Here is a 27,141-nt window from a genome sequence, read left to right as displayed (position 1 = left end):
GCTTATTATATTAATTTTCCTAAAATAAATAAATAAATAAGTTGTACACATTTCTGGAATGCTGGATCTTGTCTGGTTTCTTCATTTTCTTATTATTCTTATTATGTATTTGTTTAATTAAAACTGAAATTAACATCACGTTCACAAGAGATAGACCCAATATACAAACATAGGAACATATTCCTCACTGCAGAAGAACAGAAAAGGGTTAACCAGTTGTAAGCAAGGCAGTTGCAAATATTCGTTTTAAAAAAAAAAAAAAAAAAAAAAATTACAGCGTTATTTGTAAAACAAAATAAAGACTCATATCTGCAAGTTCTGAGACAACACACGATGTACAATTTACGCTGTGTCAATTTTACTAATCGGAAAGTAAACCTTTTGTGACTCGCCCTGCACTGGAAAGACCGGATTATATCGAGAGAAAGTGACAAGGCGTCTGAGTCAGTGACATCATTGCTTTGTGATAATGACTTGTACACACAGTTGACCAACACATGTTTCCATGTATAACGCGCTTTATCGTTCAGCATGTGTGTGTGTTTTAATGTAAATAATCTACAGATGTTATAGATTGTGTTACGTGTGTTTTAATATCAAATTCAATCCAAAATGTTAGTCTATCACACAGCTAAGTTAATATGTTAGTGGAACACCCTTTTAAATGTGCTTTGGTTTTCCACAAAGTCAGGTGACATGAGCGAGCGCAGTTAGAATTTCTCTCAGCCGAGCAAAATTGAATTTTTAACAAAAATGTTTAACTTTGTTAACTTTTTAACTAAATGAATAATTGACAAAATAGTCTCTACCTCGAGGTCTGCATTTTAGGTGGACAAAATGCATCCGTTCCAAAAACTGAGCACGCCTGTTCATATTCAGTATTTCATTGATCTATATGAACAAAAATAAATAAACAAATAAATAAAATAATAAATATATGAATTGCATTTAAAAAAAGCAAACAATAAAACTGAAAGGAAAAAAAAAAACTCTTGTCAAGTGAATCATTTGTTTTAGTTTAAATGGTCATGGTACTGCTGTATTAGGCCAGAGACCCATAAATTCAAGCAGCGGGACAGACATTTGGCGTACGTCGTGCCCAGACCACAGAGAAATGATGGGCCATGGTTTTATTTGTTTTTGTTTATTTTCAAGTTAAAAATGACATAGTTGTATACACCCAACACTAAATTACAAGTGTAATATCACTGTTTTATGTTTAATTTGTAGATTGACATTTTAATTGTAGACTATTTTTGTCAAATGCTGTGCTTGATTTTTCCATCGACCTGACACAAAAGACCACTAAATTATATATATTGGCTATCATCTGTGAATGTTGTTTTTGTGCAGTTACTGTCAATATGATATTATAATGAATACTGGTTTATACTGAATTAATATGAAGAATTACGCATACGGTTAGCATATATAACCTGACAGAATTAGCCTATTCATATTAAACCACTCAAATTACATCCTGCTGTAAGATATCCTTGCCTGGTTGATATTTTGCTCGCTGAATCGTGCTTGTTTTTCCAGGCGGAGGTGTGACGAGAGGAGTATGTCTGGACAGCGCAGAAGAAGCCGCAGCGGATGCAGAACTTCCCGTTAGCCTGGTTTCAGAACCGGAGCTTGGCTGGGGGCGCTCTTCCGAACCGGTGTCTAGAAACGGGGGTAAAAAAGAAAAAAATAAAGAGGTGATCAGTTCAGCGCGATTGCACTCTGAAGTAAAAGAAAATGTAACAGCAACAGAGGAGAATTAAGTAAAAGACCGGTTAATAGTATAGGCCTAAGCTACTTATGGTAAATATTTATCAAGAAAGAACTATAATAATAATAATAATAACCTGTGATAAATTATTTCCCCCCTTTTCCACTAATACCCATTAAATCTTCAAAAGCTGACACGTGTTTATAATTTAAAATGCGTACTTCAAAATTACAAATGCTCCCCAACAAAAACACCTACAACACGTGTTTAATATTTTAAATGTGCGTTTCTGTTTTCCCGAGAAATAATACAATTCATATTGTCAAGATACTTAAAAAACAGCCCAGTCTGTAGAACGGGTTTGCTTATTTTAACAACTCAAGACAAACAAAAAAAAAAAAACACACACACACACTGACCAAAACGCGTGAATTAACTGTGGTGTAAACCACAAAAGGAAGCAAATGCGTTTGTTCAATGAAGCACATCAACTGCGTTCGCTAAATAATACAATAAGGTTCATGGATAGTCTATCAAGAACTACCAGTATATGGTTTCATTCGCACTTTCTCTGTAATATTTGTTTAGGGGTTCCATAAAGAACTATAGCCAGTAAACATCAGAAGAGTCTAACTATTATTGGTTCCATAATACGATGCATGATATCCCTATAGCGTTTCAACTATGAAGCATTCTAATTTGTAATACAATATATAAGAGCTCTATACTGAATATAATAATTGTCCTTTTTAAAACCTAAACAAGGGTTCAGTAAAAAAAAAAAAAAAAAATCAGTGTACAAATAATAATAATAATAATAATAATAATAATAATAATAATAAACGTTATTTTTTAAAACAGTTCTTATGTAAAAAAAAAAAAAAAATTAGCCTTTATTAAGACAGTATAGTTCCAAAATATTCCAAAGAAATAATTATCAAAATAGTATGAGAGTAAAGTTATCGAATCTAAATGTTTTGATCTGTGTGACAAGCAGGTTAAAATAAAACGCACATTTGCATTTCAACCATTAACAGTACAAAAATACACAATCATAAATGAATGTTCTGCAACAGCTGCCGATAGATCAGTTGAAATGTATCGGTCAGGAACGCCGATTGTGCCTCGTTATACAGTCCTATATCACATGATGTAATTATGTTTATCTTCTTCGATCAGTTAAATCGGTAGGTCAATTCGCTTTAAGCTAAAAGCAGTTGGACTGGTTGCAATATATGTGGCTTGCCTCTTTTTAAAAGTACATAACAAATCTTATTAATCCATGAGATTGAAGTTTGGTTTATATTGAGAAACAAATTTAATAAAAATGAAAAAAAAAAACAATGTACACAGATATACTCATGATTAAACCCAATAGTAGTAAAGAAATAATTTCACTTTCAAGAACTTTGTATCTGTGTTGCAGACTCAGTTCCTGGATCTCGGTTACAAGAAGTTTTTGTTTTGTTTTTTCACTAACCACTTCTGACACGAAGACACAAAGGCTCTCATTACGCGTCTAGCGCCCCCTCTCTACTAAAAACGAGAGTTTTTATAATAAAATGTGACTCTTTGAAAGCGTGGAAAAATAAAATACTTATTATACAGACAGACAGAGAGGAAGAAACGGGAATCTTTACAAATGGCTATTAATATTAAACCTCTGTGCCTGGCTTTAAAATATGCACTTCAAAGAACTGTTCACACGAACACCTTACTGTTGAAAAGCAACACATAATATAATAACCTCGATTTCTATCATAAAACATTACGACTTTAAAGCGGTCAGAATAAAACATTAACTTTCTGGGCTTTTTTTAAAGACGTGTCTAGATATTTAATCCTCTGAAAGCGAGCAGTATTTTACTGTATATATAATGAGTCGTAATATTTTGAACACACACACACTATAATATCCTATTTCCAATAACATTTTCACTTTCTATATTTTCCATTGTTGATTCAACTTTTCCGATTGGTAATGTTGACCAGATTGTCACAGACACACACGCGGTAAATCCATTCAATTATAACTCTTTCATCCTTGTTTTATTAAATACATGATCTACTATATACAGGTTTACGCTTTATTTACATAATCTATTATATACAGGTTTATGCGTTATTTACATGATCTACTATATACAGGTTTACGCTTTATTTACATAATCTACTATATACAGGTTTACGCATTATTTAGATAATCTATTATATACAGGTTTATGCGTTATTTACATGATCTACTATATACAGGTTTACGTGTCATCTACATAATATACTATATACAGGTTTAAGCTTTACTTACATAATCTATATATCGGTTTACGCGTTATTTACATGATGTACTATATACAGGTTTACGTTTATGTACATGATCTACGATATACAGGTTTACACGTTATTTACATGATCTACTTTATACAGGTTTACGCGTTATTTTTTATGAATTGCCCAGATATATTCTATTTTTAGACAGCCTTTTCCAATTTGATTTCCCCCCTCCCCCTTTCCTCTTTGTGAATATTTAAACCCCACTTAAGTTTCTTTCCTCAGCAGACCCTCAACTCGGCTAATTTCGTGCTCACCAGGCTGAAATAAATCAGATGGTAACCTAGAGAACGGTCTATGTTGCTTTAAACACGCACCTTTTTACTTCAACGGCCCCAAACTCCCATAACCCAGACGGCAAGGCTAACAGGCAAATAAAATAAAATAAAACAAAAATACACATCTCCAAGTACAGTAAATTAGCAGAAGAAACGGGTCTTATCGGATCTTGTTACCCGGCTAAAACTTTTTTTTTTCTGCACAAACTGCGTATGGGGTTTTTTTTTTTTTTTTTTTTAATTCGCACATTTTATAGCACACACACACACACACACACACACACACACACACACACACACACACACACACACACACACACACACACAACTGCAATTTAAATGTTTATAAACCATGTGTGCAGACTATAATATTGGCGTTATCTATTTGTTTATTTTATTAAACGCCGTGATTTATAGTATACGGTTAAGCAGGATAAGGAAAATAAATTATAACTAGAATAAATCAACGCGTGTCGCAGAGTGAGAGAAGGCATAGGGTTATAACTTTTGTAACAGGTGTAATTTTTGATCACATTACCTTAGTCAACATACCGCACATTAGTTTAACATACCGTACATTGTCATCACAACTAACTAAAGACGAATGCTATAATTCAGAACATCATAACGTAACTTAGTGTTAAATGTTTACAACATGCATAAGAAGCATGCATAATAAGAAAGAAAGAAAGAAAGAAAGAAAGAAAGAAAGAAAGAAAGAAAGAAAGAATAAGAAAGTATTCTTTCTTTCCTTTCCTTTTTTTGAAAGAAAGAAAGAAAGAAAGTCATTTCACGGCAATTTATAAACACGTGTTGAGCTATGTCTCAGAAATCTATGATACACAAGATACTTCGTCACCAAACTAATTACCTTTTACATGTTGGTAATAAGTGAGTGATGATCTCGGCATATAATAATTCAACTCAAGGAATATAATCTACATTCAAACTGTTCCACCGTATTCATTAGAATCATATGTATAGTATATAAGCAACTTTTACTAAATGAGTCGTTTCGTACCACAGTGTAAGGCACTACTCAGCCGACTGGCGTTCCATTTCCATGACAACTAGCAAGAATACCTTCAATACTCGCCGACTCACTTTCATTCGACGCAATAAAACTGACAATAATATACAGTCCTTTCTCCTTCTGTGTTTAATGAATTCGTATAATCACAGTTTGTTGTCGCCAGATATCCAAAAAGAAAATAGACTTTCAAGACAGAACATGACATGTATACGATGTGTGTGTGTGTGTGTGTATATATATATATATATATATATATATATAGATATATATATATATATATATATATATATATATATATATATATATATACACACACACACACACACACACACACATCGTTTATATATATATATAAAGAAAAAAGAATATCCAATATTTGTCATTTTCTAGCATACCCCAAGTTTCATAAAGTCCACGAATCATGATTTATACGTACTTGCTTGCTGTGTCGGTTCCGTCTTTACATTTGAGATAAACCTCCTTAAAGCTGCGTGTAGATTTCCAGAATAATAATAACAAAAAACAATAAAAAAGGATGCAGTAGTAGTAGTAGTAGTAGTTGCTGGAGTGCTTTTGTAGGTAATATAGAATAATTTCTCAGGTTGCATTTGAAATGGTTTGGGGACCCTGTGCGATCCAGTTACCCTGCAGCTGGTCTCCGTGTTGGTATAACGATGGTGATGCGCTGTGATGAAGTTGCAATGTGGCTTTGTTTATGTGGTGAGCTGAGCTTTGAGTACTGAGAGAAGTCCAATTGCTAGTAGTCATTTATGGAGAGCGCTTACACCGTGGAATGCGAGACGTCAATATGACGCCATGGGAGAGGTGACGTCACTCACTGTAGCTGTCAAGAAGGTACTCCCCTTCAGCTTTTCTCTTTACAGTAGACACACAAACGCCTGTTTTACTGTGCCAGATCGATTTATGGTTTACAAGTGCGAACCACTATAAAAAATGAAGCGAGAGGGTTCATATGTACATATACTAGCACTACTGTACTACTACTAATACTACTACTACTACTACTACTACTACTACTACTACTACTAATAATAATAATAATAATAATAATAATAATAATAATACCTATTTATTAGTTTTATTTTAGTAGTAGTAGTTGTCGTATAATACATATGAAGCCCAGGCTGAAACAGACTAGCAACAGTGTATGTAAAGGACAGCCCGTTTAAATAAAAGTATGTGCTACATAAATATTTCTACACATGTGTTGCTCTTCCTCTGTAGTAACGGTGTATACAAATAGTGAACCAATACATTTATGTATTTATATATGCATGTATTTATTTATTTTATTTACTCGATTGTGTAAACAAAAAGTATCTTGATACCAATGTATTAAGAAAACGACTATAAATGAGGGGAAAGGATGTGTGTGTGTGTGTCGGGGGGTTGGCTAACCAAAGGCGGGGTATCTACATAGTGACACTTCTTTATGTGGAAAAGAAAAGAAAAAAAAAGCTTGCCGGCAAGTAAAAGTTTTCAACGCATTTGGTGCCCAGTTAACCAGTGATCTCAATGTGTGTACATTCCGACTGCTGAAATTCTCTAAAATGTATATAAACAGAACAGATCTGGTTGTTACACAGGAGGCACAGACCTGTTTACCATATCAGTATAATAAGATTCATATTATTGGATGTTTTCGGTTATATATATATATATATATATATAGTATATTATATATATATATATATATATTATATATATTATATATGAATTATATATTTTATACTTTTAGACAGTTTTAATGACTAAATTTACACCCCAGAAAAAAAGTTATTTTTATTTATTTATTTATTTATTAAGTACGCAAGTGGTTTAATTGGATGGTCGGAATTTTCGCCTAAATTTGACTGCAAAACTACTTCGTGAAGAAATAGTATCAAGCGTAGACGAGCAACAAACTATTACACGAGGGGCTCTCTGACTGGGTTAAAAGAAAAGCAGCTTCAACCAATCACATGTTCGGTGGTATCCCAGGAACAAAACGACTTCTGGCCAATGGTCAGAAACGTTCCATTCGCAAGGGCGGGGCAGAGACGTTGACGCACTTGAGGCGCGTGATTGACGCAAGCACTGTTACTAAAATTAGCACAGGGCCAGTTCGGCGTTTTGAGATCGTATAGATCCCATTTATTGTGACGGGGCGGACCCGTTTATTTTAGAAAGTTGATTGTGATCCTGCCAAACCAAATATAGTCGTCGACAGGTATTTTTAGTAGCAGCGTGTCTCCTTTCATTTATTTTTTATGTGGCCGAGAATATTTTACAGTCTTGAGGGCTTGTTTTGGGGCTTATTTATTTACAATCACGACCGAAAAAAGACTGTAGTTCAGACATTTAAAGCGCATTTTATTATTAGGATCGTCTGTGTTGTTGGGTACCAGTGATGGTAGGTAGGGGGTAAGGAATATAGGCAGATGTAGGAAGTGTCTGTATTCCTTATGGGGTAGGAAGTGTTTGTGTGTGTGTTATTGCTTCTGTGTTATAAACAGTCCGTTCTCCTGTCTCTATTATGAATTTGTATAGGTTGTCGACAAGTGTGTGGTGCATTTCCAATCAAGGTTGTAAAAACATTACTGTATTATCATTCTTTTTTTTCTGATCACGCTTACTATAGAATTAAATAAGTCCTACCTGAGTTTGTAGGTATACTTGTAGATATACTGCATATGACTGCATATCCAGGACCTAATGTGAATTAATATTTATCGCCAATTAAAAAATAACTAATTTTAATTGCTGTCTTGTTTTGTTTAATGCATTGTTTAAAAATGAACCTTGGGTACAATCACCAATATTTATATTTAGAATGCACTTTTATGACCTGTTCTCTGAATAAAGCTTGTTTGGGAGAAGAAAAAAAATGTCATCGTTGCTGATCTGAGCGGATAATAAAATCAACAGGCACATTCAAATCAGAAAACTAAAGGTGCATTTTAACTTAAGATGCAATTGTGGATTATTGTATAAGTGACCAGGTACAGCTTTAACATAAAAGGTGTTCTTTTAACTTCAATTGTTTGTCCCAGATATTCCTTAGGATGAGATGCAGCCGGTACTGCAGAAGTCCACAGTGGCCCAACACCCTTACCACAGAGCTGCTAAGGTTTTAAAATTAATTTTCGTAACCTTTAATGGCTTTAACACCATTTATATTGACTGATCGCCTTTTCTTTGTACAGTAGAATTTCTAATACATGATGCAACACTGTAGAGCTGCCTTCTCTAGCATCCTCGCCTATTGGAGCTCCCCATGTGTCCATTGCTGGACAGAAAGGCTACCCTTTTCAGTGTCACCTGTCAAACTCCCCCGTTGGTTTGTGGTGCTTGAGGATGGGGCATTTTGTTGCATGTTGTACCACACTTGGATTGCTTTCTACATACTAAACATCTTCAGTCATGTAAATAATTTTAATAAGCAGTCCGCCTGGCTGGGGTAGTGGTACCCCCAGCATATATAAGAACAACATCTCGGTAGCAGTGGCACATATCCTTTTTTAGAAGCACAATTCTAAAATAATTATGGTTTAGTACAATAAAACATCAAGACTAAAATTATCGACAATATCCAGATAATGAAATAGTGTCTAAAACTTATGTCAACGTAGACTTTGCCAAGACTGGTAGTTGAGACAATGTGAATGTCTGACCTGTCCTGCCAGTCACGGCTGCAGATTCTCCTCCTCGGGGTGGCTGGGGAGGGCACTGGTTAAAGTCCAGGGCTTGTAACCAGAAGGTCACTGATTCAAATCGCACCTCTACCACTGACTGACTCACTGTGTGACCCTGAGCAAGTCACTTAACCTACTTGTGCTGCATTCTGCGGCTGAGATGTTAAATCAGTGTCCTATTGTAAGTGGCTCTGCATATAATGCACAGTTCACAGCCTACCTCTGTAAAGCACTTTGATGTTGGTCCACTATGAACGGCACTATATAAAAATAAAGATATTTAAAATTAGTGGAAGCAGAACTGCTTTTTCAGCAAGGACTTAATGGAACATATTATTAACTGGATTTAGTACTTGTTTTTAAACTGCCTTTTGTGATGAAGCTAAAACAAGCAGCATTGTTCTCATAGATTTTAATCCTTCTGAATTTTAGTATGATATAATAATATATATATATATATATATATATATATATATAATATATAGATATATCTAGATTATAGATATATATTAGTATATATCTACAAGATTAAGAACATGTGGGAATTCCCCCAGTGTGTAGTGTGACTCATGAATTTATTGGTTTGCATTAAATGCCAGTTTCTAGGTGGATATGTCATATACTGTAAAATGAGGAACATGGTATGAAAACCAAAAGTTCACAAACTCTTGAGTGGTGACCAAAACAGAAGAAGCCGAATGCCAGCCCAGTCAAATGTAAATAAACTATTTAGTTAAAACTAATACACATGGAAGTTGTGGTTATAGCTAGCGAGTGTTTTACTGTGCTGTCCTATGTCAGGAGCCTCTGATGTAACAAACATACAGAAATATAGTTAAACATCCTTAACATTTTGAGTGACTCTTAAAGGGTTGATATACTCACCTACATCTGACTGAATTTTTAGAAAGAACTCTATAAGAACAAAGCTCCGGTAGCAATTGATTTGGATATGGCATCATTAACTCCTGCTAACCTTATATATACTGTGTGAGAGATGTGTGCAAACTGTTCAGCAACAGCCATGGGAAGATGTCTGTGGCTTCACAATGGGGCACCTTGTTCCCCATTTGTGCAGGGGCTGCATGAACCAAAATGCCCCTCAGGACAGCCATACGGGTGCTTCTGGAATGGCAAACATTTGCAGACCACCAGAAAGTGGGTGGTGATGGCTCAAGCCTGCTTAACACAATGTATGTAATTATCTTTACATTTAATACACATACAGTATAACTACTTCCAGAATACAGAAGTACATAAACCAGGCTTTCTTATTGCTTTGTAAGTGTATAAATAAATAAACCCTGTGTTAATTGTTATTCAAACTCCTTCCTTATTTTATCTATATTGTGGCTGGGAAGGGAAACCCCATTCTTGCAATCATGGAAACATTTATATTTTATCAATGATTTTTTTCATTCCAGAAAACCAGCATCCCTGGTTTCAACATTTGCAAGAACCAACCTGGGATTAGGAAGCAGCATTAAATTAACATTCAGAGTTAATTCTTAATAACTGCACCGATGCAAAGAGGAAATTGGAACTGATACTAACATTTGGCAGTTACAGTTGAAGCATATTTTTTATAGGGAGTTTGGTCTGGCTTTATCTTGACTGAAGTGTTACAAGATAACATTTGATGTTAAAAGAGACACGTTCATGATTGTGTAAGGAAGAGTTGGCTAGCCATGATGATTGTAGTGAGACACAAAAGCCTGAGGACTCATATATAGGTAGCTTCAATCACCGTGGGATTGTGACCTTTTAAAATTGAGACAGTTCACCAGGCGAGCATCAGCGAGGATTAAACTTATGTATGAAATGAAACTTGACAGTGCTGTTGTACATACCTGGTTATGTGGCTCTGTTCCATTGTGTTGGTGAACAGATTTAGTAAATTACATGACTTCACACAGGCTTCACTGTGCAAATTGCTTAATACATTACTGTCACAAATGCTTCGCATGGCAATGTCCAGTGTAAGGTACACTTTTCACATATCATTCTTAATTTGCACATAACTGATACCATATATATTATATATATAGATATATATATTATAGATATATATATTATATATTATATATATATATATATATATATTCGGGTCGAAGTGTCGTCGTCAGATTATATCTTTCATTTAGCCACACCAGGCAAGATTACAAGATTACAATATTTAGAACCAAAAATATAGATTTCAAATTCCATTTTAATTCAAACTAAATAAAAGATGTTTACATTCTTTACTATTATTACAGTATTATTGTTATTGTAGCAGCGGTACACTGGGTGAACTTTTGAACTCTGGGATATTCAACTTGGGGTTTTATGTAAGATGGTTGTCAACTAGGTCCATTTTGCGGCATAGAAGTGTGCAGTTCAAAAGCTGAACCGAACATGGCAGTTTGCCACGTTATTATTATTATTATTATTATTATTATTATTATTATTATTATTATTATTATTATACGTTCCTTACTCAAAATATAATACATTTAATCTAAAAAAAAAAAAAAAAAAAAAAACATTTCGAAAAAAAAATGAATGCATAACCTCCAACCGCTACTGGGAAATGAAAAAAAAAAAAAAAAAAAAAAAAAACAAGAAAACGGGCCATCAACAACAACAAAAAAAGCTCACTTTTTGCAGCAGAAGGCTGTGGAACAAAAGAAATGTATTTATTGGTGCAACTTTCTATTTTGAACATTATCTTCTTCATCACATTGCTATTCTGAATTTGTGTGTGCAATGGATTGAGGAAGACAAATAGAGTACTCAACTGCATAATCTGAGGTTACTTCAATACAGAGAACAGACTGTACTCCATGCAAACATGTGATCCCGCGCTGCACAAAGTGCTATCATGAGACGTTGAGTGGGGGGAACGTTCTCATTACGTACACTCAGACTCACTGTGGGGAGCGTACTGCCGCCGCCGCGCTTTGTGGTCATGTGGTCTGTCTTCCGGGAGGAAGATTTTGAGAAGCTGAACCAGAGATATTCCACAGTTTACGTAAGTACGTTGGAGACCGGAAGACTCCATGTATCTCGGAGAGAATTTCAGAATATCTCCAAACAAGGAAGTCAGGGAGAGAGAAAGGGCAAAGAAAGGAAAAGAAAAAAAAAAGATTTACATCTGTAGCATATACTAGATAGTGACACACAGTAGAAAGGTTCAGAATCCCAAGCGCAAACTATTCTCACCAGCCGAGGGCACAGATGTAAGAAATCAGTGTCTTTTTAAAAAGCATGGTTATTACGGTTCTTATATTGAAAATCCCGTGTGAGTTTGTTTTTAAATAAAGTGGTTTTGGTTTGTAGTATTGAGTTCTGGCTGGGGTGTTCTTAATGTTGTGTAACTAATATCCTCATAATTTAAATTAACCAGCAAAGTTCATAATCAGACTCAAATCACGTAATAACAAGTAGGTACATATATAGTTTTAAATACATAGTACCGACAGTTCAAAAACATTAAACAGCTCTTTATCCAAGGAGACTCAGGATCCACCTGGAAAACTGGTCAGTCGTTAGAAATACTTAACGCAGAAGCAAAATATCTGATAACTCACTATTTAAAACATTATTTTATTTTATAAAAACAAACAAACGTTGTAACATTAGCAGTGGTGAGCGCTATGTATATGCGTCCAGGACTTAAAAAAAAAAAAGAAAATCGTATTCTACATGTGCATATGCTATCTGTACAGGGTACACCAATAGAATACAATATGTATCTCTCTGTGCACTTGACATCTTTTTTTTTTATCCTTTCTCTTGAAATGACATAATTAGCTAGGATATTAAAAAACAAACTTCTCTGTAATGAGCACTGGCAGTACGAACGGGATTAACAGGAAAATATATATTTAGAAAAGCAAGGTTCAGCAGCAAAACAATGAAGGATGCTGTCACGCTGATAAAGGGTTAAGGTACCTGTTTGGCCACTGTGCTAAAATATGAAATCCTAGACTGATATTCTTATTATGCTAGTGACAGACTAGGATGAAAGGATTGAAGTTGAAACATGTATACAAAAGACTCCACTGGTATCTCGCAGAAGCATGGTTTAAGTTGCACTGTAATTGGCCTGTGACTGGTGATTATGTGACTAGTCTTTTCTTTCTCATTTAGGAAAATGCTTACAGGTCTGGCACAGCAGGTGCAGCTGAGAGATTTGAACCCATGGCTTCAACGTTCAAGCTACAGGAGTTGTCAGTTTTGAGTCTGCAGTTTGTCACGTCAGCATATAGGACCTATTGAAAAAGGTATGTTAAGAATACACATCTCCACTGACACTAGATGAGTCTGTAGCATGAAAAAGTACTTTACCATGGCCAAAAGTTACTATAGCATCATCTTAAAGAGTAACTAGCTTCAAAGGTCATTTTAATTGTGTTCTTAAAATTAGTTCTTTCTTCACTGTTTGATGGTGTTTCTATCATTCTATTTCATTTTTGTTTTTCCAATATTGTATAATTACAGTTTTCTCTAAATCCGAATCATGTAAGAAAGCACACATACAACAACCAAACCATTGAAGGGCCAGAAATAATAAACTGTAAGTAAGTAAACCATAGTCTTTGATACGGGCAATGACAGTTGCTGGCAATGTTACAACACAAACACTATCGTGCTAGTTTCTGTCCCACCCAAGTCTCCTATGATTCTGCTTTGCAAAAAACTATACGTGCTTTCGATCCCCCACCCGCTATGAAAGCCGCTTTTTTTCTCCCTGACACTTTCACTTTACCCAGTGAAAGTGTACGGGAATCTTTCACTGCGTAAGAACAACACCTCCGCCCCTACTGCACATCATTTTTAAACTGTCCACATACTCTATCATAAACTTGACAAAACTTGTACTAAATTTTATATATATATATATATAATATATATATATATTATATATAATATATATATATATATATTTTATGCAGCTGTAGGATTGCTTTTTTTTAAAAAAATTTGTTCATAACCTTTCTATATATATGAGTCCTCATTATATATAATATAATTATAGATATATATATAGTATATATATATATATATATAATATATATATTAATTACGCAGTTAATCCTCTACAGCAGTTTAATCCTCATAAGATAACCCCACTGTGCTTTAGTATCAGTTATTATGTGGATCTAGTGACTTGATATTTGTTTCCTTTTAGGTAGTTGTCAGGCATCCACCCTATTACACTATGCAAAGGATAAGTCTACTCCAGATAGCCAGGCTGTATTTTCCAAATTATTTCAGGTCTGGACCCCAGGCATAGTGTATCGCCAGGCCCAACCTTTTCGTGTGAATATCTCAGGCACCGTAGCTAGCTTCCTAGCTTCAAGGCTTGTTTGAAAGGACAGATCTGGAGCTTTTCAATGATGTACATCCTGAACACATGTTCCTAAGGGAAACTACAGCAAACCAAAACTAATGCTTGTCATGTGACATGTCATCTCCTAAGTTTCGTTTGTTGCCTATTACTCAGTCACTACAACAGATAATGAAAGAGGAGGCTTTTGGGGCTTTCTAATGATATCTCACATGCCCAGATGACATGTTACCAGAATAAACTACAGCATCCAGAATACAGTGGTGCCTTCACTTGCTAGGAAACAGCTGTGCGCATTTGGCATCTTATCCATTGTGGATAACATAAACAACACCTTATACCAAACGATGGATAGAAGTAAAAGGAAAAGCAAAGTAAAGTGTTCGTATACACATTTTCATTCATTCATTTACTCCAGTTGTTAATTATATGTTTTATTTCTGGGGTCCGGTTGCACCCCAGGTTACCAGGAAAGTCATTTTTCCAACGTGTGCTTATGAGGGTTAAAGTAAACGGAATGACGTACTTAGAATATCCTTAGAATGCGATCAAATATCATACAAGTGATTGAAGTTTCAAAAACGTCATTTGATTTTATTTATTTTTTTTACATTTCCTATACTGTTTTATGGTGTTTGCTGTCTTTCTAACAAACCTCGGTGAAATGGTCTCAAGTGACTTCCTTTTTCCATTCAAATCCTGTGACAATGTGACCTTACAGCTCTGCCCTCTTCACTTGCTTTACATTTATATAGACAGAGAAGGTGGGGCTGGGGTTGAAAGGTTACACTATCTCATGATTTGTGTGAATGTTCAGAATTCTCCAGACAACTCAAAGGCAGTTAAAGGCAGATTTAGAAAAAAATGGAAATAACTAAATATTGGAGCAACGAAACCCAGATCCACTCAAGATGATTACAAGATACAATTTCTATCTGTTTCAATCAATCAATCAGTATTTATTTTTATATAACGTCTGTCATGATAAATCACCCCAAAGCACTTTACATGTACACAAACATTGACAAATATTAAGTAACAGTAAGCAATAAAAATGAACAATAAAATAAAAAACAACAAAACTATATATATATATATATATATATATATATATATATATATATATATATATAATATATATATATATATATATATATATATTACACACAGTGCCTTGCAAAAGTATTCAGACCCCTGACCAATTCTCTCATATTACTGAATTACAAATGGTACATTGAAATTTTGTTCTGTTCGATATTTTATTTTAAAACACTTAAACTCAAAATCAATTATTGTAAGGTGACATTGGTTTTATGTTGGGAAATATTTTTAAGAAAAATAAAAAACTGAAATATCTTGCTTGCATAAGTATTCAACCCCCACACATTAATATTTGGTAGAGCCACCTTTCGCTGCAATAACAGCTTTAAGTCTTTTGGGGTAAGTATGTACCAGCTTTGCACACAGTGTCGGAGTGATTTTGGCCCATTCTTCTTGGCAGATTTGCTCCAGGTTGTTCAGGTTGGTTGGACGACACTTGTGGACCGCAATTTTCAAATAGTGCCACAGATTCTCAGTGGGATTGAGATCAGGACTTTGATTCGGCCACTGTAGGACATTCACCTTTTTGTTCTTGAGCCACTCCAATGTTGCTTTGGCCTTGTGCTTGGGATCATTGTCCTGCTGAAAGGTGAATTTCCTCCCAAGCTTCAGTTTTTTTAGCGGACTGAAGCAGATTCTCTTGCAGTATTTTCCTGTATTTTGCTCCATCCATTCTTCCTTCAGTTGTAACAAGATGCCCAGTCCCTGCTGATGAGAAGCATCCCCACAGCATGATGCTGCCACCACCATACTTCACTGTAGGGATGGTGTGTCTTGAGGCATGGGCAGTGTTAGGTTTGCGCCACACATAGTGCTTTGAGTTTTGGCCAAAAAGCTCTATCTTGGACTCATCTGACTACAAAACCTTTTCCCACATCACAGCTGGGTCACTCTCATGCTTTCTGGCAAACTCCAGACGTGCTTTCAGATGGTACTTTTTGAGTAACGGCTCCTTTCTTGCCACCCTCCCATACAGGCCAGTGTTATGCAGAGCTCTTGATATGGTTGACTGGTGCACCATTACTTCACTCCCAGCCACTGAACTGTGTAGCTCCTTCAAAGTGATTGTTGGTCTCTCTGTGGCTTCTCTCACAAGTCTCCTCCTTGTTTGAGCGCTCAGTTTTGAGGGACGGCCTTTTCTTGGCAGTGCCTAGGTGGTGTGGTGCAGCTTCCACTTCCTAATTATTGATCCAACTGTGCTCACTAGGATATCCAAACACTTGGATATTATTTTGTACCCTTTCCCTAATCTATGCATTTGTATTACTTTATCTCTAACTTCTGTAGAATGCTCTTTGGTCTTCATTTTCCTTAAGATTCACAGCCTTACCAATGATCCTTCAACAGTGGGGTTTTTATCCAGAAAATGTGAAGGTGGAGGCCAATGGTAAGGTAATTGTGTCCTCGTTAGGGCAATTTCTTTCATCTGTGCAAACTGGGAGCTTCCACAGCACAGGGGTTGAATACTTATGCAAGCAAGATATTTCAGTTTTTTATTTTTCTTAAAAATATTTCCCAACATAAAACCAGTGTCACCTTACAATAATTGATTCTGAGTTTCAGTGTTTAAAAATAAAGTATCAAACAGAACGAAATTTCAATGTACCATTTGTAATTCAGTAATATGAGAGAACTGGTTAGGGGTCTGAATCCTTTTGCAAGGCACTGTATATATATATATTTTTTTTTGTCAGGGTCTATATATTTGTGTTTCACCTTATAATAAATATTGGCATTTTTGTTCCCAAAACGATTTTCATTGCGCACAAGCCAAATCAATATTGTAGCGAAAACACAATTTGCAGGTACTCGAATCCACGGTTTATTGAAACAGGTATTCCTGGCTCCTGTCAGCCTGGCCACACCAAAAACAACAGTCCTGCACATTCACACAATAGCCTGTCTATTAGCCTGTCCTGGGTAGAGAGAGAAATGCATACTGCTATTCAGGGAAGTGCTGATTTGAAGCGCTCTCTCTCCCCGGAAGTGATAGGACACTGTGGTTTTGCTTGTATAAAATGGGGTTAAAGTTGTGTAAAAATCATAATTGCTGTCTTGTTTTGTATAAGGATTGTTGATAGTGTGCTACGGATGTATATACGTATTTGGAACTAGAATTTTTATATACGTTGATTTAAATGATTGCCAAACGTGTGTCTGCAAAGTTACTTTGTATCACCATGCTGCTCATGGAAACTCTAGAGGGTTCTGTGCCAACTCTTTGAGACTTACAAGACTGGCAGCTTGAGATGCCATGCTAATGTACTACTGGTGTCAGCTGGAGTGTCTTTTTCTGCGCGGGCAAAGCAGGCTTTCTTAATGTAGTTATCAATGAAGGGGTGTCTGAAGAAAGTGCAGGCAGTCAACCGTGTGTATTGATCAGCCAGTAAGGGTGTTAAGATGTACCAGTACTTTTTTCAGTTTTCTTTTTAAGTTAAATACAATAATGTTAATACTAATTCAGTCCCATCTGTATTTTTACTTACCGAAGACAGGTATTGCACAGGTAACAATGAATTACAAATTCTCTGTATGCATGTTTAGCCTTCAGCAGAACACCTCATGGAAGATAATAATGACAGGTGTTCTGTTGAAGGTTAAACATACTATGTGTAGGTGTGACCTTTAGGAGTAAAGGTAGTCATTAGATGGATTAGACAAAATAATCACATTTATGAACTGTAATTGTCATCCAGCTCTTGGGTTGCCAAACAGTTACGGGAAACATAAAGTACAATATTTTTTGACCATGCGTTAAATCGTAAATGACTAATTTGCTCTTTGTCCTTATCCCTAAGATTGTTAGGGATTTAAATAGAAAACATGGGGGGTAGCACTGGTCTTGTAAGGCAATACAATTATTTCAAATATATGCTGAAGGGAAGAAGATATTTAGTAAGCAAGCAGTCTGTTTCACCTCCAAGAACAGTAAAGGGTTAGTTGAATACTTTTTTAGAGTCACAGAAAGACCCTGCCCTGTCTCTGAAATAGAAGCACTGCAGAGTTCTCATCTCTGTCCACGGCAGTGTGTGTGTATATGAGTAGGTAAAAATTCAAAATGCTTCCGACACTTATAGTAACACTTACTTACTTAACAGTAGTTGAAACTAGGAAATTAAAAGAGCACAAAAGAACTCGCCTCCATTACTTCATTCACATTTATTTCAAGGGATACTGTGGAAGGGTGTGGGTATTCACTGACACAGGAGACAGAAGGGTGTATTTGGAAGCACCACATAGGTGTCCGGTTTTATTTTCTGGGTGCAATGCTTTATTTTAGCCCGCAGAGGGTGCTGCTGTCCGTGGCCTGGATACTGCCAACAGTAAACAGTACCACGGGTTTACCAATCCAGGTACAGGGTCCATTGCACATGCAAGTGCCGAAATAATAATGAAAATAAAAGGCCGAAAGAAAATAAAACACAGTAATAAAACTATAAAACAAAAGTGCTGCCCTCGGCATCGTCACCCCAGCCGTCGCTATCTGCACGGCCCGGGTCTCCGTCCTACACTATTGTGTGTCCCTCCACCTACACACGCTCAAGGTCTGCCCAGGAATTCCCCGGTCTCTCCACTCTTATTACCTGTTTAACATATGGTGTTTAGTACTAGCTATGCTACTAACTAATGACGCCTTTTTCTTTTTTTTAAGTAATACTAATTTAATATATTTTTTTACCCTATGATAGGAAATATATACCTGTACTGTAAATACAGCATTCTGCCAATTCAACACCCAGGCAGTTTTAACATTAGGTGGATTATGTTTACAATTAGGCATGCTTAAAATTCAAAGTAGAGCCGCATACAGTCATGATAAAGAGTCAAGAAGTGCAGTTAACATATTTAATGACAGGGGAAATACAATTCAAAGCTGCTGCAGTAAGTAGACTGTTTTGTCATTTCAAATCTCACAAAACAAACATTACACTTTAAGCTTAATGTAGGTAAAAAAAAAAAAAAAAAAAAACCTCTAAAATAAAAGTTGCTACATTTAAAAAATATATAAACACATGGAATCTTCGATCTTCTAAAATAAAGGGCTTTACATAATCTCTGCAAGTAAGAAATTGCAGTGTCCACTGTGAAAACACAACACAAAAAAATGAATTAACATCCAAAGTAGCACTATAGTATTAAAATGTTCAATACAAAAATATGGTGTCTGAGTTAACTGGAAATCATAACCAATCAGACTGTGGAGTCTGTATCATCTGATCTGAAAGCACTAAACTCCACGTCTTCGTTTTCTGAACCTAAGATAACCCGAACCATAACCCTGAATCATTCAATGCACAGAGCAACTACTTCTAAACAAGTTTTTTTCTATTCACGGGAGCCACAACATTTCCCCTCATTGTTTGCACATGGTTACTAAAAACCAGTAATGAATGGGGAAAATTTGACTTTTAACCTAAAATAAAATGTTGTGATTAGAATATATTTTTACAATCACTGCTCACAGAGCAAAGGAAAAGATTGATCCAAAAACAAATCACAAACACAAACTCCCAAGCAAATACCGTGCTGGTCAGCCCAGCACAAGTAGCAATTTCTTTCTTTCTTGTTTTGGTTTTGATTTTGATTTTCTCCCGTCTCACTCTCACTCTCACATTCCTCCTCTTGAACACCCACCCTGAAAAAGAAAAGCTGCAGGCTTTTATACCTGTGCCCATCTCCGAATTATCACAAAATGAATCAATTTCGGAGATGGTCACATTCCACGCGAGTTTCATTCCACACAAGTTTTGTTGGGTGGGGCTTTCCCATCCATATTGCCAAACAGTAACAAAAGATTGTATTTTAAATTAAACTCAAAAGTACACTTAAATCGCTCAATACATTTCTTCTGTGCTAATGTAAACAAAATACATTCCCTTTTAAATAATAAACAAAATATAGTGCTTTTCTGCCCTGCCCCACTAAGTAAGTGCAAGGCTATCTCCTGCCCTGCTACAATGCCTAAACTCTGCATGCACCTTTCAGTCTGTAGATGGTTTGGATTGTGGAGGTAGACTTAGGACAGAGAGTAGGGGATGCTGAATCATTAGGATCTTTTAGAAACCGGCCGAGCATTGATGGGCCAAATGACTCCTTGGCAGAGCAGAGGATTGTGTGTTTTTTTTTGTATTTTGTTTGTTTTCTTTCATCCGTTTGGTGTAAATGTAAAACAAGCCAGACACTGTTAGACTTGCTTACCGGCTGAGTGTGTTGACAGAGAATTGCAGTGAGCAATTGGATGGCTGATACCTGACCGGCCTGTGAGCGGGTCCAGGCAGAGTCTTGCGATAAAAAGGAGGCTGTGTGGACCAGTGGTTAAAGTTTTAAGTTATTTTTAGAGGAAATCCCTAGCTACAGCAGTTGGGTAACAAGAGGCTTATGAATCAATGTGGGATTCTATTATTCTTTTCCCGATACTTTGACTACTCTGTGGTGTCTGTCACAGATTCCTGGAACACTATATCAGAAGGGAAAGTGGGAACACCCTGCAGGGACCTGTCTAATTCTAAATGTGCAAAGGAGACTTGAAAGATTGCATCAGAGTCTGGAAAAAGGGAGTCCTCTCCGTAACTGCCTGAAAATAACTTCTAACAAAGAGGCTTATCTGTGGAACTCATAAGCATATTATGACACAGGTGTTGTAACTAGTCATAGCACCCACACAAAGAGTGTGTTTTAACTTGTTGCAGCATTTAAATCAGTCTCTTACATAACTGGTAACTGGAAGATCCAGGCTTTTGTAGGCCACCATGTCTCAAAGAAGGGGTGCCTCACTGAAGTGTAAAATCTAGCTTACTTTGAAACCTGGCAGTCCACAAAGGCAACATTGAAGAAAACTTTTTTTTACAGCAGATTGCTGACTCACAGGATGTGATTCAGTGTTTTTGTCATGTAAACTTTATAAAATAATATTTATGTAAATGTTTAGACAGGAATGTTTTTGGGCACTAGATAATTTAATTTTGGAATAGAGAGCATCTGACTGCAGCCCCACATCCTTAATTAAGACATGGTATTTATAATCCTACCACACCCACACAGTACATTTTCCTTCAGCATGGAATCAGTACACTGGTGATTGTTTTAGTATGTGGGATTAAATCATTCCTTTATATTTCTTGGCCAGGAAATCCCTTGGTTAGTGTGTTACTCACTCCCTATCAACCAATCAATATGGCAATAGCAATCTGTGGATTTTTCACCCCAATAAGTCTTTCAAGTTTGGATAAAGTTGAGGAAGTTATACTAGTGAGGGAGACACTCGGTGCTTCCTTCAGCTAAAGCAATTATTTGACAATTACTCTCTGGTCTTTCCTTTTATTTAAGATATTGTTTTTTCACTCTGCCACAGGCTGCTTCTGTTATTTTGTCAATTAACTCTTCATGACATTGGTTGTCCAAACAAAACCCTTTGTTCTATTGCAGTATGTGGAATCTCAATGAAGTGAATAGCGGAGATATTCCACATACCATATAATATATGATATAAAGTATAGTGTGAGTATATGTATGTGTTGCTCATTCCATACCCTCACTATCCTCTGTCCTTAGTTGATCTCCACTTAATTTCCAACTGTGTCCTCTGGTCCTGGTTTCTGTACTGCGCTTGAAGTATTGGTTCGAGCTAAATATGTCGACTCTTATATAGCAGCTATTCTAACTCTATAATAATTTTAAAAATATAACTCTAGTCTTCTTTACATACATAGGCCCCTGTCAAATATTATGCATCCATTCCCCAAAGCGAGGCTAGGAGGAGTAAAAAGTAAACAAAGATGGCGTGCCCTGATGAAGAATTGCCAACAAGCAAAAAAATATGTCTGGACTACACTGTTCATACTGCGTGTTCAGTGCCAGGCTGCACCAACAGTGGTTACAGAAATCCTTGTATTATCTTTGTGGACCAGTTTAACAAGAGCTATTGTGAGTGACATGTTTTTTTTTTTTGTTTTTTGTTTTTTTTTGAGATACTGCATGTGTAAAACGTAAGGGAAATTACTATAGTAGGAAGTATGTGAAGGTGTCCATCTTGTGGGTACATTCAATTCTTGGATTTTGTTTTAATGTAAGTTTCCACTGTTGAAAATGTTAATTCTGGCACAAAAGACAGATCACGATCGTTGTAACTAAAGTTAGCCATCGTGATTGTTTTGATTTTAACCCTGCTATCCTTGTTCTGGATTGACTCGTGCATATCCAAGAGAAAGTAAAGAGTAGTCAATGTCTGATCCCATTCAATGACAAGTATAGTATTTTTTTTATCAATGTAATGTTTTATTTAGAGATACAATCTATTAACCATTTGCAGATTTTGTTTACAGCAATTGACTTCCCCTTATCATCCAGTGGAAGCCGCTCTGTGGTTTAAGACTTGTAGCAGTTGATTGTTCCGCTAGGCACTGGTTCAATTACATTTTAAAAAGTACTTGGAGAAGCTCAAAATAGAGAGATATTTTTTCAGTGTTTTCATTAGTAACCTGGAAGTAGCTTTTCTGTGTTCATGCTTTATGTTGCATGTCAGTTTAATGAATAGTGCTTATCAGTGTATATATGTAAGGGTAGTATTGATGACTAGCTAACTTCAGCTTAGTAAATTACCATTTTGCAATTGTTTTTAATGTACGATCTGTGATAAACTGTATTTTGTGAGGGTTGTATTTTTTTCTTTGATTTATATTGGTCTGTTTGACCTGGTCTCCCTTCTTAAGAGATTTTAATCGCAGTGGAAAAAAATAGTTAAGTACATGCAAAGTTAAAGGATGCATTTCAGATGCCATCGTTTTTATGATGTTTTCACCAGCATTCTGAGTGGTTCTAAGTTGAATTTGTATTATTTATTTTTTTTTCTGTGTGTCAGAATTCTAATGGCATTAACTGTGCTTTTAATGTACTAGTTGCTGGCAAGTAATAGCATAGCAGAGGTGAAATGGTACAGCATCATGTGATTTCTTGAGAATCAGGAAGTTCTTGAAACAATGTGATAGAATGTGCTGTATTGGTTTAACATAGTGATAGATCTGAATCTATTTAGTCTTGAGCAAAGAATAATGATAAGGGGGGCATGATTTGAAGTCTTTAAAATCTTAAAAGGAGATGACAAAGTTAACTCTAACCAGTACTTTAAGAGTAGCACAGAAACCAGGACCAGATGACACCGTTGGAAATTAAATGTTGATAGATTTAAGACAGAGGGTAGAAGACACTTCTTCACACAGAGTGGTGAGGGTGTGGAATGGATTACCTAGTCATGCTGTTGAGGCAGAATTACTTGGATCCTTTAAAACCCGACTTGATAAAGTTCTCAGATCACTCAACTACAATGAACCTGATGGGCTGAATGCCCCCTCTCATTCATACATTTTCTTTTATCTAATATTTTTAAATCCATTCTTTTACCTCTTAAAAGCATACTTAACACTATCAGCGGTGCTCTACTTAAATGTGGAGTAAAAAATGTCAATGAATATCTGTTTTTGTCCAGTTATGTAGCTGCAACCAGGCCATGTGACCTTCAGGACAGGAGGTAAATAGATACCAGGAGGATAATTTCTTTGATATGCAGGTTTGTACTTTAAAAATGTGTATGTTTTGACGTGAGCCACTGTGAAATAATCCTGGTCAGCAATTGGAACGTGGATAACTGAATGTCTGGGTTGAAAAGGTTGGGGGAAAAGACAAAAGTGACAAAAGATATCTTCCAGACTTGTGGAAAAAGCTTGTACTAGAAGCTAGCAGATGAGTGGTTATACAAAAGTTGAATACAGATAAACTGGAGCAGTTGTGAACTCCTCAACTCTTTGGCTGTCCAACAACAAAATGCAGGTCCCAGACGGCAGGTTTGTATTACAGGCAGGGCTGGGGTAAGAGGAGTGATGAGAACACTGGCTTGGAGTTGCCAGACCTGTCAGACCTGTTCATCGCTCATTGAAGATCCTGCCTGCATGAGTGTTTTTGAATTCTGAATTCCACATTCCTTTAGAAGCTCAACAGTGGGCTGGATAGACCAGCATGGTAATTGCTCTGTTTGTTCACAGTGTAATTTTACTTGTGTTAGTTTCGTGTCACCATTGAAGATTTCAACCCTGTATTTCCCCAACACTTTTTAATGAAAAATACCAGTATGTTTATATGACATAGTTAATTGCACGGAAACTAAAAAGATCTGGCTTCCAACACTAATTTGCAACTATGCAAGTGCAACTAGCAGTGCTGTGTGATGTACTGCCGTTATGGACTCTGTTCCCCGCAGGTAAGGTGAGGTTAAAAGCTCTATAACCACAAATGCAGACGAGCCAAACTCGTTTGCATAATACAGTAGTTAAGATGCTTGCAGTGTGCGTAGTTATGAAAACTTGTTAATGTACTGTGTCCAATTTCTGATTTAAAAAAAACACATTTTATTAAAAGTTGAGAATATACATTAGGACTGGAACACTTTTACAGTGCTGACATAATTTGGGACCAGTGTAAAATTTTTAATAACACTGATGATTTTAAATACACATTTCACATGTGTACTTTTATTTTCAAATATATTTGTAATAGCAGGGGAGAGAGTTTAACATGTACAAGACTAGGAAGATTCAAATAATGGCTGTATCATTACTGAATGGTATGTGCAATGACACAGCCCCTGGACTATAACTATCGTATGCCATATCCCAGTGTTCCCTCTCAGCTGTATTCACCCGGACTGCCCACAAAGTGGCTTCTGTTTGTAATATGAGTGCTTAACCTAGACACCAGGCAATCTGAACACAGTCTGTCTCTAGCATTATTAATCTAAACTGCAGTGGATCCTAACTCTTTCAACAATGCTAACTGTAGATTTCTATTTTAGCTTTGTAGCTTTCGACAGAAGTGTATTAGCAAGGTGACAGTTGGAAATAGAAGACAAAGAAGAACATTCCTCATTTCCACTACGTTCTCAAAAGTTAGTCTTTATATGTGTATATGTATATTTTAGCAGATCCTAATCAAATTCAACATCACAAAAAAAAAAAAAACTTTTTCATACACACATCTTGTATGTAGACCAGCACGGCTATTGATATGTTTTTGTAATATTGAAAGATAACTCCACTCAAAACCACCAGTACGTAGTTCATGCAATCCAGGGGAATTCTCCAGTGCTGTAAAATGCTCCAATAAAGGTCAGCTGTAGGACCAGGTTGTGCATAGGTCTACAATGTCAGTGTGGTTATATGTATTGTAACACCTCTGTTGGTGGCTGTGAACAGCCAGATAGGAAGATTGCATCAACAGAGCTGATAAGAGTGAATGTGTGTGTGGGTGGGTGTAGAATATTTTCCATGTGCTCAAGCCTACTGTGTGATAGTGAAATCCAGCCATCTTTGCAAAAAAACAAAAAAAAAAAAAAAACATTTTAACCTGTTAAATACTACCAAGAAACAACTTTGTGGCAGGTATTGAAGTTCTGAGTAGACTTTTAAAATGGTTTAAGACAGTTTTAGCTAATTGTACAGTGAATTTGCTTCACATTAGAGCACAAAGGCTTGTTCTTCTTCACTGTTATTGGAAATTAGCATTAGGTGATCACTAACAAGGGTTTTTTTCCCCCATAAAAATGGAAGCAACAAAATTAAAAAAAAATCATGATAAACCCCCCCCCCCCCCCCCCCCCAAAAAAAAAAAAAAAACCCTCATGAACTGAACTTAGAAACCTGAATTGCAGATTTGTTTATTCTGTGTCACTGTGATGCACAGTTTCTGTTTGTGTCATGATGATGTATGGTCATGTACCTCCAAACCCACCGTGGTCAGAAATCTATTGTAACCGTAGGAGGCTGTATGTGTTACCCTGCTCAGGGTCTTTGAATAAAGAGATGATGAAATAATACAGAAATATTGGGATTTCAATTTAATGTCTTAAATTATATCTTTAGGTTGTGTTTTTGTGTCACAGGGAAAAGCATTAGTGGGTCTCATAATATTCCCAAGTGGTAAAAAATGCCATAATTATATTTTTTGTATTCTGAAAGCTATTGAACTGCCGCTCACAGGCCCTACAAAGAGCTCAAGTGAGCTAAAAATAGTCGGTAAGCCATTCATATGAGCTGTGTAATAAAAACAAGCATACAAAAATACAGGCATTGTCCAAATATGATGCAGACAGGAAGTCCATTACACAAGCAGCCCCTTTGTATTATTCAGCTTTATTAAAATCCTGATTCTCAAATAATCATTTTAATGGCGTCACATTGAATGGAAAAAAGCGTACAGAAGTGTCATTCTGGTATTTCAGCCACAGGTCTGTGTAAACAGCTCCTAATTGAGAGACCAAACATTTTTTTTTTTTTTTTAAATCAAAATAGCTATCGGAAGGGTAAGATCCCATTTGATGTTCCTCACAAGTAATTTTCATTTACAGTTGTAGCAGCGGCTTCTGGCAAAACAACTTGCTTTTGTCACATTTTTTAATTTTGCCTTGAGTCATTGTCATTATTTGAGAGTTCATTGGTAGTTGTACAATTACCAGCCCTCACACACTGCTCCCAAAAAACATGTTGCAGATTCTAAACCTGCACCCATCTGGGGTAATGAGCATGTGTTCTTCAAACAGCTGGTTTGGCACAGAAGAGATGGGCACTGACCTTTACATCCGGGACCTGGTTTGAGAAGGACCATTAGGGACA

General features: G+C 36.1%; 1 protein-coding gene and 1 long non-coding RNA gene across 3 annotated transcripts in view; one reads left to right on the top strand and one right to left on the bottom strand.

Annotated features, from left to right (window-relative positions):
* LOC121312962 (nuclear receptor subfamily 4 group A member 3-like) overlaps window positions 1–6,107 on the bottom strand; it is a 28,204-nt gene extending 22,097 nt beyond the window's left edge. Inside the window, exons 1-2 of one of the 2 annotated variants that reach the window (XM_041244978.1) lie at window positions 5,790–6,107; window positions 1,501–1,665 (exon numbers count right to left, since the gene is read on the bottom strand). In XM_041244978.1, the coding sequence (XP_041100912.1) occupies window positions 1,501–1,665; window positions 5,790–5,961 (337 nt within the window). In that variant the 5' untranslated portion in view covers window positions 5,962–6,107. Of the gene's footprint in view, window positions 1–809; window positions 892–1,500; window positions 1,666–5,789 lie in introns of those variants that run through there. The other variant, XM_041244979.1, reaches the window with a different exon arrangement.
* Window positions 6,108–11,702: 5,595 nt separating this feature from the next.
* On the top strand, window positions 11,703–26,119 carry LOC121312961. The gene is made up of 3 exons (XR_005949922.1): window positions 11,703–12,061; window positions 13,183–13,316; window positions 23,967–26,119. It is a non-coding gene; the product is annotated as an uncharacterized LOC121312961 (long non-coding RNA).
* The last annotated feature ends 1,022 nt before the right edge of the window (window positions 26,120–27,141 follow it).

The sequence above is a fragment of the Polyodon spathula genome, chromosome 3 (assembly GCF_017654505.1).
Source record: "Polyodon spathula isolate WHYD16114869_AA chromosome 3, ASM1765450v1, whole genome shotgun sequence".
In the NCBI taxonomy this organism is placed as follows: domain Eukaryota; kingdom Metazoa; phylum Chordata; class Actinopteri; order Acipenseriformes; family Polyodontidae; genus Polyodon; species Polyodon spathula.
The sequence above is the reverse complement of the archived record's forward strand: the minus strand, read 5'-3'. Positions and strand labels throughout refer to the sequence as shown.